The 14,278-nt window shown below is 48.4% G+C and overlaps 1 protein-coding gene across 1 annotated transcript; it reads left to right on the top strand.

The window, feature by feature from the left end:
* Window positions 1-653: 653 nt before the first annotated feature.
* On the top strand, window positions 654-11,543 carry SLC26A2 (solute carrier family 26 member 2). The gene is made up of 3 exons (XM_066329409.1): window positions 654-688; window positions 5,568-6,212; window positions 8,081-11,543. The coding sequence occupies exons 2-3, from the start codon at window positions 5,580-5,582 to the stop codon at window positions 9,569-9,571; spliced, it is 2,124 nt and encodes a 707-aa protein (XP_066185506.1). The 5' UTR covers window positions 654-688; window positions 5,568-5,579; the 3' UTR covers window positions 9,572-11,543.
* Window positions 11,544-14,278: the final 2,735 nt, after the last annotated feature.

Consider the following 14,278-nt stretch of genomic DNA (forward strand, 5'->3'; position numbering starts at 1 on the left):
CCCGGAGATAAGAGCAGAGCACTCAACAGAAACCTGGGATTTAAATACCCCCATTGCCAAGGATCCTTCATCCTTCCCAGCTTTTTAATGAATCCCAGTGCTACCCCGGAGCAAAAAGAGACCAGGGAGTGTCACACTTCCCCACCTGCACCAAGTTTAATCTCACTTCACCTCCCATTATTAACCCTACACTTTCTTTCTCCAGGCAGCAGCTGACAGAATGAGAGGACACAGTCTTTAAGCTGTGCCAAGGGAAATACAGGTCGGATATCGGGAAGAAGTTTTTCACGGAGAGGGTGATAAAGCGCTGGAATGCTTTGCCCGGGGAGGCGATGGAGTCACCATCCCTGGATGTGTTTAAAGGAAGCCTGGACGTGGCACTCAGTGAGATCTTGGGGCTGCGTTAGACTCGACGATCTTGGAGGTCTCTCCCAGCCTTGTAATTCTGTCATTTCAAAGGCATGAGTGCCAATAAAAGTCCAGGAGCAGCCTTTGGGGGCCTGTCTCAGCCGGAGCCCGGTGGGAAGCGAGCCGGGCCGGGGCTGGAAGGGGCGCGGCTCTGCCCGGAGCGGGGCGGTGCTGCCGGCCGCTCCTTCCGTCTGTCCCTGCCTCTGTAACTCTGTAACTCTGTCACTCTGTAACTCTGTGTGTCCCTCTGTCACTCTGTGTGCCCGGGGAGCCGCGGGCGGTGAGTGCCGAGGGCCGGGGCCGGGCAGGGTGGGCACAGCGGGCTGCGCAGCCCCGCAGCCAGCGGGAGGAGAGCGAAACGCACAAGGAAGCCATAAGGCAGCTGGGGAGGAAGGCGGCGGAGACCCCGAGGGTGAAAGCGAATGTTGCGTTAAAAGCTCCATTGTTGCTCTCGCTTCCCTTTCGCTTTGGCGGGACCCTAAATGTTGGTGCGGCTTCCGAAGCGAAGCGCTGGGCAAAGCCGCGCGGTTACAGGGGGTGCGCGGTTCTCCTTGCAGCTTTTTCTGAATTGTATTAATTTTTTTTTTATTATTAATTCAAACACGACCTCATGCAGCGCGATCCCGGTGGGTTTCCATTGGGGTGGGACGGTGTCTGGCAGCCCTGTGGATCCGTGGTGGGATGCTCTGCGCTGAGCTGGCAGCTGCTGCCCGAGGAGATTCCTTTGGGCAGCTTTTCCTCAGCCCATCCTCGCTGCCCAGCGCAGCTCCTCGGCCTTCCACCTTTCCTGCTAACACAAAGGATGGGACAAGGGTTCTAACGTGGGAATAACTTGCTGAAATGGCCTCTTGGCAAACTCTCCCTAAGAAATCCGGGTGGGATGGGACCTGCTGGAGGGATCTGCTCAGAGTTGTGTGAGCCGACACACTCAGCTGCCCTTGGGAGCTGACACAACTTCCTTGGGAGAACGCTGCCAGCAGGGAGCCACATTCCATGGGATCTTCCTCAAAACTGCTGGAGGCTGCTGCTGCCGCTCGGGAGAAGTGAGGAGATATCCCACATTTCACAAAAACGAGGTTTTATTGTCCGGCTTTGCAGGTTTTCCCACATGGGTGGATGGCTGCTGGTTGTTGCTGTGCCAAAGGGGAGGCAGCTCTGCTTCCACATGTGTTCCTTAAACGTGGTTTTCATTATTCGTGTTATTTTCAGTCCCTTGTGGAAGTAAATGTTTATGGCTTGGATGTTTTGCAGGAGGATATTTCATTTTTTATATTTAGTCAAACTCCCAGGTGCAGGCAGTGTTGTTACAGTGCTTATCTGAGTGTTATCATGGTAATATTGAATTTCCTTGTTGCTCCACAACAGTCAAGATATTATTTGAAAAAGGCTGTTGTCTAACAAGAGGAAGGTCAAAGATTTCGTTGTCAAAATGCTGTGATCTGCTTTCCTGTTATATTCTTAGGGGAGGCATTTTCTAAGGGCCCATCTCTGGTTCAGTTTATGTGGAACTTGGATTTTTGATTCACCTCCTTCTCCTTTACAACTCTCCAGAAATTGTTCCACGTCTTTTTAGATTATGGATTTATGCATTCATTCTTAGTGCACGTAAATTCTCCTGTCTGGCAAGGGGCACGTGAGGGTGAGGAGTGATCACACACAGTGATAATTTAAATAGAGAAAAATAAGGAAAACTGAGATGGCTGTTGTAGAAAGAATACTTTTGGTTTAGTTTCCACTCTGAAATGCTCACACCTGAAGTTTCACCTTGTAGCAGTTATTTCAGCAGCTGAGTGAGCTTCACAACCCGTTTCTCTCTTACTCTCAAGGTGACTCTGATCTGCCACAGATGAAAGAAGTCAAAGCCAGCCCTGAGCAGGTAGTGCTCCCCCAAAACCAGAAGCCAGGCAGATGCTGCCACATCATGGGATCAGAAAGAAGGGCCCAGATGGGCTCCAGAAATAGTCTGGAGGTCTGATGACTTTTAGAGACTGCAGGACCTCCCTGTATCTTTATTTTATGGCAGTTGCTTGATAACAGATACTGGAAATTTTCTTAGTTCTGCCTTGTAGGTTTTTTTTTTTTTTTTTTTTTTTTTTTTTATCTTAGGCAAAGTTTGTGGCAACGAGACACTCCTTGAAAGACCAGAGGAGTGATAAAAGTGAATTCTAGGTTGTGTGTAAATAGCGGCTTTCAGAATAAAAACCACAGCAGCTCCTTTTTCAAGTTAAATGTACAGAAGGTCCTTCAGTATCCAAACCATGAACCAAAGGGGTTTTCTCAGGGGTTGGGCTATTTTTTTATGTTTAAGAACAAAATCCAGTTTTATTAAACAAGCCTGGCCTAACGGTTACAAAATTAATACAGGGCAGCACTTTTGAGGCAGAAATGGATGAAATGAGCGTTGGAATTGTGTCATTTCCTACTCTCCTGACATGGCAAGGGCCAGGGGCTGTGTGGTGAAAGGTCCTTTTCATGGCACGGAGAGAAAGCTGTCATGCAAGTCAGCACAAAGAGCCAGTATGTGCTCAGAGTTCTGGAGCCAAAGAGGTTTTGACTTAGAACATTTCCCTTCTGTCTGGTCAGGGCTGAACCCCAGACATCCCCTCCCATGCAGATGTTTTACAGCAGCACCAAACTGAGCTGTCTGGGGTTTGGCTTGGCATGTTTAAGGAAATTCCCAGGTCTGAGTGAGTTGCCTGCAAGTCCTGGAGGAGGGACAGAAGGAATCAGAAGGATTTTCACAACTGGAGTCTTTACTAAAATCTCAGAAAGCAAACTGATTGCTACATATAAAAGGTGGTCTGGGTTGATTTTTTTTTTTCCTCAGCTTTTACAGTGTTGATTGGCTGAGCTTTGGGTGGGTTTGAGGCCTTTTGATTTGTAACTCTGTGCTGGTAAAACAAACAAAACTTCTTGAGCAAATACAGCTCCAAAATGTGCTTTTGAAGAGTAGAGCTGACACAGGCTTTTGTAATACTCCTTTGATTCTCAGTGTGTGTTTAAGGGGGTTGGGAGGGCTGTAAATCATCCCTGAGCACACTTTGCAGACCTGTACAGGTGAGTGAGGTTGGAAACCTGTGAGGTGGGGGGTCTCCTCCAGGTGTGAGCTCTCTGTCATCTTGAACGTGTCCCTTCTTGCAGTGCAGTTTCTTCCTTTAAAGGTCCTGATTCTTCCCGTGGCTCTGGAGGTGGCACTCAGTGCTCTGGGCTGGGAAGGCTTTTTACAGAAAATCCATCCCTGCTGGTGCCATCGGGCTGCCCGTGGTTTGGGGGCTGTGTTTGGAACCCTCCTTCCAGGGACAGCCAGCAAAGAGGGGCTGGGTTTGGGTTTTGGGAGGTTGCAGGAGCTCACCCACCAAAGAGATGCTCCCTGTCTCGTCTGTGAATGGAAACACCTTTGGAAGTCCCAGCATGGAGCAGGAGATAAAACAGAAATTCCTCCCTGGTATCTTCTGTCAGCATCTGTGTGTTGGCTTTAGATATGTCTGCAGCTCCAGGGGCTGGGACACCACGGTGTGAGGTGGGATTAGTTGGGTGGAATTCCTTTCTAATTGGTTCTCTGGAGAAGCCATTCTAAATATTAAGTTCTGTGCTTGGTTCTACTCTGGTGGGTTCCTTCTGCTCAGGCTGTCCTAAGGCAGCAGGCAGCATACAGAGTCACTTCTCTCACTTCTCCCTCCCATATCTTTGGGGAACTCGCACTGCAGAGATGGTGGCAGTGAGTGCTTTCATTTAATTAAATAAGGAATTCTTTCTGTACCAATAGGGCTGCCCAGGGAAGTGCTGGAGTGCCCATCCCTGGGGGCTTTAAAAGCCCTATAGATGTGGCACTTGGGGCCGTGGGCTAGTGGAGGCCTTGGCACTGCTGGGAGAGGCTGGACTGGGTGATCTCAGAGGGATTTTCCAACCTCAATGACTCCACAGTTCTGTGAGGGGAGCTGTAGCTGTAGGTCCTTGTGAAATGGTGATTGAGTGGACACATTCTGAGGCAGACCCAAGCGACATCCTTAGCACTGCCAGTTCCAGCAGCAATTTATTAATTGGTGCAATTAATTCAGGACGATTGCAGGATTAATTGGGCAATCAATTCAGCGGTGAACTTTCCATGGGCAGTAGTCTGGCTGATGTTTGCACTGCACGGAGAGGACGTGAGCAGCACACAAAAATCCATGTTGTCATTGGCACTCTGGGGCTGCACCCTGGCAGTGACACTTCTCAGGGTTCTCTTGCTGGGCTTTTCACCCCAGACCAGTGAATTTCTGCCTGAAATGGCCTCACTGTGCTGGTGGTATCAGATAATGGGGCTTAAGGAGTTTCCGGGAGAATTCTGGTTGTTTTCTGAAGGTGGGAGAGCTGTGTACGTGCTGCCAGTCATTTAGTATGCTCAAGTTTCATCGGGGTTTGTCTCATCAAGACTTTGCTCTTTCCCAGCCAGGCAATAAATGTAAACCAAGTGTTAAATTATTGGCATAATCACTCTGTTTTACTGTCTGTGGGCAGCTTGGACTAGAGCAGAACTGTCCCACCTACCTATCATTGTGCCCTTTAATATGTTTTCCACATTATTTTGCTCAGGTGACATTTCCTTGTAAAACCAGCTTTTCCAAAGTGTGAAGCGCTTTTCTTTGCTGCGCGTCATTGGCTGTAAAAAAAAAGCCACTTCTTAGCTAACAGACCTTTACAGTATTTGGCAGGCAAAATCACTGCATTAAAAATAAAACAAAACAAAAAACCAGAAACTAACCCACAAGAGTTGTAAACTGAGCTGTGCCTTGCTGGAAATGTCCCACTTGCAGTTAATTTTCAGCAGCTGAACAGGAGTGGCCGTGGCACTACAATAAACCCTCTGGCTGCCTTTGCAAGGTGGAGCAGGCTGCAGGCAGAGATTTTTTCTCAAGGAAGCCTCCCAGAAAGGCAGTGCTGCTGCATTCCTGTCCCTTTCCCAACCCTGCCAGCAGCAGGTGTATATTCCACAGCTTCCCTCCTGGGAAAGGTCATTCCTTGTTTCCCAGGGATGCACTCAGGGGGCTCGTTCCCAGTTTGCTTGGAAATTGCTTTATCCCTGCCGAACTGAGAGTTTCAGCCTTTGCTTTCCATAAATGCCGTGTTCGAGCTGTACATTAATTTTTTGCTGTAATGGTCTTTCTGTGTGTTTTTAGTGAGTCCTGGTGATGGCAGCAATGACAGAGACCAACAATATCCATGCAGTGATGGAAGGGCCAGAAGGAGATGATGCCAAGTGCAATTTCCATCCCAGAATGTTCCTGGAGCCCCGAGAGAAGAAGAGCAGCGTGAAGGCTCTGCTGGTGAAGCAAGCAAAGAAAACTTGCAGCTGCACCCCAGCCAAAATGAAAGATTGCATTTTGGGCTTTTTCCCTATTTTACAGTGGCTTCCAAAATACAACCTGAGGGAGGATCTGCTGGGGGATGTCATGTCTGGTGTGATCGTGGGGGTGCTGCTGGTCCCACAGTCCATTGCCTACTCTCTCCTGGCCGGGCTGGAGCCCATCTACGGCCTCTACACCTCCTTTTTCTCCTGCATCATTTACTGCATCTTCGGCACCTCCCGCCACATCTCCGTCAGCATCTTCGGGGTGGTTTGCCTCATGGTGGGCCAGGTGGTGGATCGAGAGGTGGAGAGAGCTGGTTTTGACCCAGAGCCCACAGTGCTCGGTGCCCTGCCAGCCCCGGGAGGGGACGGGAATGTCACCGGCAACGGGACGGTGCCAGCGCCGCTCTGTGACAAAAGCTGCTACGCCATGGCCGTGGCTGCCACCATGACCTTCATCTCGGGAGTTTACCAGGTGAGGGCAGCTGGACAGGCAGCTGTGGTGTGCAAATGGTTGTCATTCTTCTGCAGGGGATTGTCCCCGTGCTGCTGGGCTGGCACGTCTCCTCAGTCTGTGCCCCAGGGCTGGAGGTCACTGCGCTGCAGGAAACTCCTCGGGGTGCTCTCACCACTTTTTAACAGCTTTTCCTGCCTGCATTGCTTCTCTTCTGGGGAGAGCTCTCTTTTTTTTTAACAGCTTTTCCTCCCTGAATTGCTTCTCTTTGCTTGTCTTTTGGAGAGTGCTCCCCATTTTTTAACAGCTTTTCCTGCCTCCATTTTTTCCCTGTTGGGGACTGTCAGGACCTGCACCTCCAGCTCTCAAGGTCTGCTCATCACCCTCCTCACTGTTGCCTGAAGCTCTGTTTACTGTTTTTTTTTTGGTTTTTTTTTTTTTTTTGCATTAGACCCCATTTCATTGGACCAAAAAGTGGTACATCAGCTCCTAATTCCAGTCTTTTATCATCTGCCTCTAACAAAGAAAAATGTGGACAGTAAAAGTATCTCCAGTTTCCTTTTATTTGTAAATGTGCTTTGAACAATTTGCTGTTTGCCCATTTGAAGCCAAAACAATGTTTTGCATGGAAAGGATTCTACTGAGAGGATACAGTATATTTTATATTTATATATCTCTACTTATTTTGTAGAACTCACTGCTTGCCTAAATTAAAGCAGGTATCCTTGTTTTTAGAGTCTTATACATTAACCAGAATAAGATTATTTTTGGCAGTACTGCAGAACTGTGGTATTTGAGTTTGTGAGTTCACATTCATTTGTTCTCATCTGTCCAGGGTGACAACCAATCAAAATATCTAGGAGGGGAACAAAACATGTTTGTGATACTTTGAAAATACAGGGTTTGGACACAACCTGGAACTTTTTGTATTGCAAGTTCAGGTTGAGTTATTTCAGAAATATTCTGGGCCTCCCAGAATTTTTGGGTTTCATCTTTCATCCCTGTGGGATGGGTGCAGTTTTGGAGTTGTGAATTGCATTTAATTAAGTTTCTTCATCTGAAGAAATCAGATTATCTTATCTTCAGTCCCTCTGAGTATTAGGCATATTCTCTGCAGGCCAACGCCCTCAAATTTATTTTTTTCAACCCGAACCACATATTCTGTGTATCAGAAACTTTACAATCAGATCATAAAAAGCAAATCTTCTCACACCAGTTAATACAGCCTAACTAGGTAAACTAATTATTGTTAATGTTTTACACTTAGAACAACCTTGAATTAATTATCGAGGAGCCTTTTTGAGAGCTGTGAGCTGATTTCAGCCAGTCCAGATCCCAAAGCTGCCTTCTCTTCAGTAATTCTTTGAGATTAATCGTGGAGCTCCCAGTTATCTCTGTTTATATGATCTGCAGCAGAGGAGTTTGCAGGTCACAGACTTTCTGTATCAGAGGCATCAAACTTTCTGCAGGGCAAAGGACAGTTGTTACCCCACAAACTGTGGTTTTATTGCAGGCTCTGAACTCCAGTGTAAGGCAGACCAACGCCACCATAAAAGTTTCAGATCTTTGCGAAGTTCACAGAGTTCAGAGAAACTGAAAGAGAAATGACAAAAGCAGACAGTATTTCAAATGTGGGGTTTGGGTTTTATTCCTACATTTTCTTTTTTTTCTTTTTTCCCCACCAGGGTAATTAGCAGAGCAAACAATTAACATTTTTTCAGGAGATGAAGACCCCCAAGGAGCCTGGTTTGAATACTGGAGACTTTTCTCTCTGCTCAGACCATGCTTGGTCCTCCAGGGCCGTGCACAATGCTGAGTTTTTTAATCTCAGCTGACAAAATCTGCGGGATTTGTGTCCTGACCCGTTGCGTGTGGTTGATTCCTTCCAGGTGGCCATGGGTTTCTTCCAAGTGGGCTTTGTGTCCGTGTACCTCTCGGATTCTCTGCTGAGTGGCTTTGTCACAGGGGCCTCCATCACTGTCCTCACCTCACAAGTCAAGTACCTGCTGGGCCTGGACATTCCTCGGAGCGGGGGCGTGGGCTCCCTCATCACCACCTGGATAAACATCTTCAGGAACATCCACAGGACCAACATCTGCGACCTCCTCACCAGCTTCCTGTGCTTCCTGGTGCTCGTCCCAGCCAAAGAGCTCAACGAACGCTTCAAATCCAAGCTGAAGGCTCCAATTCCAGTGGAGCTCTTCGTGGTTGTGGCGGCCACTCTGGCCTCCCACTTCGGGAAGCTGAGAGAGACCTACGGCTCCAGCATTTCTGGCCACATCCCCACTGGCTTTCTGCCACCACGCCCTCCAGACTGGAGCCTGCTTCCCAACGTGGCGCTGGATGCCATCCCCATCGCCATCATCGGCTTTGCCATCACCGTGTCCCTGTCGGAGATGTTTGCCAAGAAGCACGGCTACTCGGTGAGGGCCAACCAGGAGATGTACGCCATCGGCTTCTGCAACATCATCCCCGCCTTCTTCCACTGCTTCACCACCAGCGCAGCCCTTGCCAAGACCCTGGTCAAGGAGTCCACGGGCTGCAGGACCCAAGTGTCCGGCCTGGTGACCAGTCTGGTGATCCTCCTGGTCCTCCTGGTGATCGCACCTTTGTTTTACTCCCTGCAGAAATGCGTCCTGGCCGTCATCACCATCGTCAACCTCCGCGGAGCCCTGCGCAAATTCCGCGACCTGCCCAAGATGTGGCACCTGAGCAAGGTGGACACGGTGATCTGGGGGGTGACCATGGCAGCCACGGCGCTCATCAGCACCGAGATCGGGCTGCTGGTGGGGGTCTGCTTCTCCATGCTCTGCGTCATCTTCCGCACGCAGCGGCCCGAGGCGCCGCTGCTGGGCTGGGTGGCCGAGTCGGAGACCTACGAGTCCCTGGCTGCCTACAAGAACCTGCAAACCAAGCCTGGCGTCGTGGTGTTCCGATTCGAGGCCCCTCTCTACTACATCAACAAGGAGTGCTTCAAATCCTCCCTCTACAAGCAAACCGGCGTCAACCCCGCGTGGGTGAAGGCGGCCAAGAAGAAAGCGGAGAAGAGAATGCTCCGGGAGAAAGAGGCGGGGTCTGGGGACGACCAGAGCAGCACCCCCGTGGATTTGGGGTTGGAACCTGTGGGGTTTCACACCATAGTGATCGACTGCTGCGCCGTGCAGTTCCTGGACACGGCCGGGATCCGCACGCTCAAGGAGGTCTGCAAGGACTACGGGGACATCGACGTGCACGTGCTGCTGGCCCAGTGCAACCCTTCTGTCAGGAGCTCCCTGCTCCGGGGGGAGTTCTTCAGAGAAGGGGAGGACCACCTGCTCTTCCACAGCGTGCACCAGGCCGTGGACTTCGCCCTGGGCACGCAGGGTGCTTCCAAGAACTAGCTGGGACAGACAGGAGCTTGGAACAAAGCCCGGGCAAACGTGTCTGTGTGTCTATGCAATGGGGGTGTGTGTGTGTGCTCAGAGAGCAGGGCAGCACGCTGGTGCTGTGCCATCTCTCTGGGTTTGCCTGCCAGGGGGAGTGATCCCACAGGAGGTACTGGATGAAGGCAGTTCTCATCTCGATTGTGGCCAATCTGTGAATCTTAGATTGACATCGTCTCATGTCTCCTCTCTGGAGCTTTCTGTGTCTCGGTTCCACTCTGAACTTGTGACTAAGTCTCTTTTGCAACCCTGCCCATGTGGATGGGGTGGGATTTTGGGGTAGTCTGGACTTCCTGTCCAGCTGAAGAGTGAGGCAACTCCTTTCTCATCCCTCATCCTGGCGTGGCTTTCCATCACCACACCCTTGTTTGCCAGGGAGTGGCTGCCAGGGACTGTTTGCTCTGGCTTTGCTGGGTAGTGTTTTGATTTTTCCCTGAATCTCAGATAGAGAAATCGAATCTAAACATGCAGGAAAATATCTTAATGAATATCTCCTAACCAAGCACCTCTCACCTCCAGAGGTTTTGGCACTGCCTCCTAATTCAGCCAGGCCACAAGGGCATGGTTATCTCATTCCTCCACAGGCCCTGACCTGCCTGTGCCCATGGAAATGCTGCCTCTCCAGCTTGATTTTAATGCATTTTTCTTTTCATAGATGACACTTTAGAAGTCTGATTCATTCTTATGGTCAGGCAACTGTTTTCCTAATATTTAGGAACTCTTTAGAATTGTGAACATTAGATATGGAAAATATCTAGTTCTTTAATTTGAACCAAAAAAAAGGCCCCTTCTTGGCAGATCTTTATACCAGGCAAAGAGAATCACAGGCACCAGAGTGAAAAGGAACAAATAAATGATCCAACATCTGCCCAAATGTCTCCATGTCACACAGACTTTGTGCATGAATTTATTGTCTATAAACCCTTTGCCCTATCCTGGACTTTATGGAATGGGAGTGCACAGACCATTGGAAAAGGAGCCAGGAAAATCCTTTCCTGAACTTTTATTTTTACCAGGTCAATGTAAATAGAGCTTTTTACTTTGCCTTTAAATTATGTGGAAGTGAAGAGTGCAAAGGACACTCTCCATGCCTGCTCTTCGTGCTAAAATAGAAGGGGAGGAAGAGATTCTCTTTTCTCACAGCAGTAGAATACAATTGTGAGGGCAGAATTGGGGGATTAACAGCTTTTCCTGAATACCAGCTAGACACAGCACACAGCCCTGGAAGAGCTGCCTTCCTCCCAGAGGAGTTTACAATCTGAATTTTAGGTGCTTCGCAGCTTTTAAAAAGGAAAGGTGCTGTGTACAGACAACACACTCATCCTTAACAATTCAAAAATAACGAGTCAGAAGCCAAAAGAGGCCTAAAATCCAATATGAAGTGTGAAATGTTTACTAAATAGAAAGATGTCTTGAGTTTAAGCTGTTTTGTTGGGGTTTTTGATTTGTTTTTTTCTGAGCAAGGAGCAGTAACTATTCTCTTCTCTCTGTGCAAGCTGAACGTCATGGACCACTTCACTCTGGGAGCCTCAAAGAAGGATGAGGCAGCAGGAAGATGAGTCCTTTTTGTGTTCACTGAAGTTATTGTGGTTTTTTTAGGACACCAGAGCAGCACAGAAGTACTGGGGGAGGTGAGGGGTGGCTGTAGCCCAGCTTGGAAAAGAAGAACCTCACTGATCCCCACCCATCCCATGGCCTAAAACTGGCACTGGTGAGGAAAGAACCCTCTGTGTCACTGAGAAAAGCCTGCAGTGTTCAAACCCCACAAATACTGCTCTGCCTCAGCCTCGAGGTTTGTTCCTGAATCCCAATTTTTTTGTTCCTGAATCCCAAATTCTGCGGAGTTTCTTTCTCCTTTGCCGCCACAACCTCCTGGATGGACATTTTTATTCTGGCCTGAGGATCCTTTGGGCAGTCTGAGGAGTTGTAATCCCCCAAACTGGCATTGCCCAGATTGGGCTGTATAAAATCAGCGAGCAGGGGTTTATATTTAGGTTGTATTTCAGTTTTGAAGCAAAATTTTGGGTTGTGTGGAGCCCTTGGGTGGGCAGGTTTGTCCCCAGTGGGATGGGGGACTCCCTTTGTTCACACCATCAGAAAGAATCTCTGGAACTTTGATCAAAGCTTTTTTTGATCAAAAAAGCCTCGATGCAGTTTTGAAATGCTGATTATTTTTTTTTTTTAAACTCCTGGTTTATCAGAGAGCAGAAGCACTGAAAGTGCTGGTGACAGACGGCGGCACTTGGTTGTTGCAGATGGTTTTGGTTTGGTTTTTGTTCCTGCAAATGCAGGTTTTTTGGTTATTGCAGATGTTGCTGCCTTTCTGCTGCTGCTTGTTCTCATCCCTTTGCCCTGGGGCATGGGCAGGAGGCAGGAGAATTCAGGGCAGGTCAGCCACGGGTGGACAAAATCAAAGAAAAACTGCTCTGGGGTGATTCTTTCCTCTCTCTCATGTTCTTTCCCTGCTGCTCAGGTGGAGATTTTTTTTTTTTTTTTCACCTGTGACCATGCACAGGTTCGTGTAAGAGAATTCCAAACCTTTCTTTTTTTAAAAGACGGTTTTGCAAATCCATTCTCACCTGTGCCAGGAAGGGAAGAGCAGCAATGTTAACTCCAAAAAGGATCCACTTCCCACAAACCAGTGGCAAGTGTATTTGTGGCTCCTGGGTATTTATTTACATAAAAGCACAATTAAAAACAGCCATAAAATTATTTTTTCATGTGATTAAAATAATTTATATCTAATAGATATGCTGGAGATTACCTGGAGCACGTTGCATTTGGCCTCAGTGCTGTTTGTGCAGCCTCCAAATTCCATTTCCAGCAAAACACAAGAAACTATTAAAAGGCAAAAGCAGCCAGGCAATCAAAAGAAATACTTTTAATGTTCTTGTTTAAAATAACATCCAGGGGTCATTGCATTAATAAGTATCTATTAATTCATGCTGCCCTGGCCAAAGGGGAACTGAAATAAATGCCATTTGCCAGAGAGTTCAGTGCAATAGGGAATTCTTGGGAATTAACTGGAGATTAAAGATAATTATGGCTGGAATTTCTTAGAGCAGTGGGGTTCAGCCCTCTTCCTTTTAGGCCTGGAATGGTTTTTTAGCAGTGACAGGAATCTGATTGAGCCCACGGGCAGGCTGCACGTTTTACTTGCATTTATTTATGGAGCCTTTAAGGCAGTTCAATTTTATCTTTAGGAGCTGGGGCATCACTGATTGGGAACTTTTCCTCTAAAGCATTTATTTTATAAAAGAATTCCGTGTATTTACATGTTCTGCTGCTGTGTGACGGATGCAGCAGCTGAATTTATGCTTTTTATCCATTTGCTGATATTCCTGTCCTGTCCTGGACAGGGCTCTCCTGCCTTCTCCTGTGTTAAATGAACAGTGGGAGGGGTGTGCCAGGGTTTGTAAGGGGAAATCTGCCCCACTCACTGCTCCCTGTGCCTTCCCCCATCCCCTGAATTTGTGAAGGATGGGAAGAAGGACCCTCAGGACCATCAGATTTGGGTCATTCATCAGCCTGGAGCGGAGATGTTCCTCCCAGGTGCAACCCTCAGAAGCCCAGGGCAGCCTGGAAGCTGCTATAAATCAGTTCAACTCCATCCCTAAACTTCCTAAGCAGCAATTATCAGTCGAAATGAGGAATTAAGAGATCATTAGCACGTTCATTAATGCCAACAACAGAGCATTATGGAAATGAGCACTGTCAGTCTCAGCTGTTCTGGAAATGTTCTTTACCACTCTCCTGCTCAATGCCAGGCTCTGGTTTTCTCTGGTGGGTTGGTTTATTTTTTCCCCTCCTGTGCTGCTGCTGTGGTGAGTGGTGTCAGCTCCTCTGAGGCAGCTGCACTAAGAAATATTTCACTTGTCTGAGTGTTTTGGACACAAAAACCCATTTCCAGTCCACAGCAGAGGGGCACCAAGGGGAGTATTTTGGGTTTCCACTCACATTGCCAAGCTGAGATTTGATGATGCTGATTTCCTTTGAGCTCCATTGCTCCCAAACACTGCAGGACCAACTTCCCCAGGCTCCTGTCTGGGGTTTGCTGCCAGACTCTCACTATTGGCTGTAAACACAAGGACTCGTGTGTGGTGCTGTTCCACATGACCTGCAGCTCAGTTGTCGTGATCTTTAGATAAAGGCAAAGCTCCTGAAGAGTAAAGTGAGTGTAAAACCACCCCAAAAACTCTCCAATCCCCTGGGAGGAGCAGGGCTGGTGGGGAGTCCCACACTGGAGCCTGGCAGAGGCTTTGTGGAGATGTTGGCGCTGCCCAGGAGCCACAGATGAACCTGGAGGTGTTTTATTATGGCATTATTGTGATTTGATGTCCTGCCTTTGCCCATAGAGAGTGTGGCACGAGCTGCCTGTGTAGAAATCAGCGATTTCTGGGGTGGTGGCTTTTTAATTTTTGCCTAATTTTCATCTGGGTCCACACCAGAGCTGCAGCCATGGAAGGTTCTCTCTCCTGGGAGAAACCTCAGCCACCCTTTTGTCTCTGCTTATTTCTGCTGGATTTTTCTTTTGCCAAGAGGTTCAAACCCACTGTTTGGTGGGGCTGAAGGGCAGAGGGGAGAACTGCAGGCAGGAAAACCTCCTGGGTTTGAGCTGACCTTGGGGAACTCTGTCCTAGCTCCAGCTGAGGGTGACACTCTTCA

The sequence above is a fragment of the Sylvia atricapilla genome, chromosome 14 (assembly GCF_009819655.1).
Source record: "Sylvia atricapilla isolate bSylAtr1 chromosome 14, bSylAtr1.pri, whole genome shotgun sequence".
Classification (NCBI taxonomy): Eukaryota; Metazoa; Chordata; class Aves; order Passeriformes; family Sylviidae; genus Sylvia; species Sylvia atricapilla.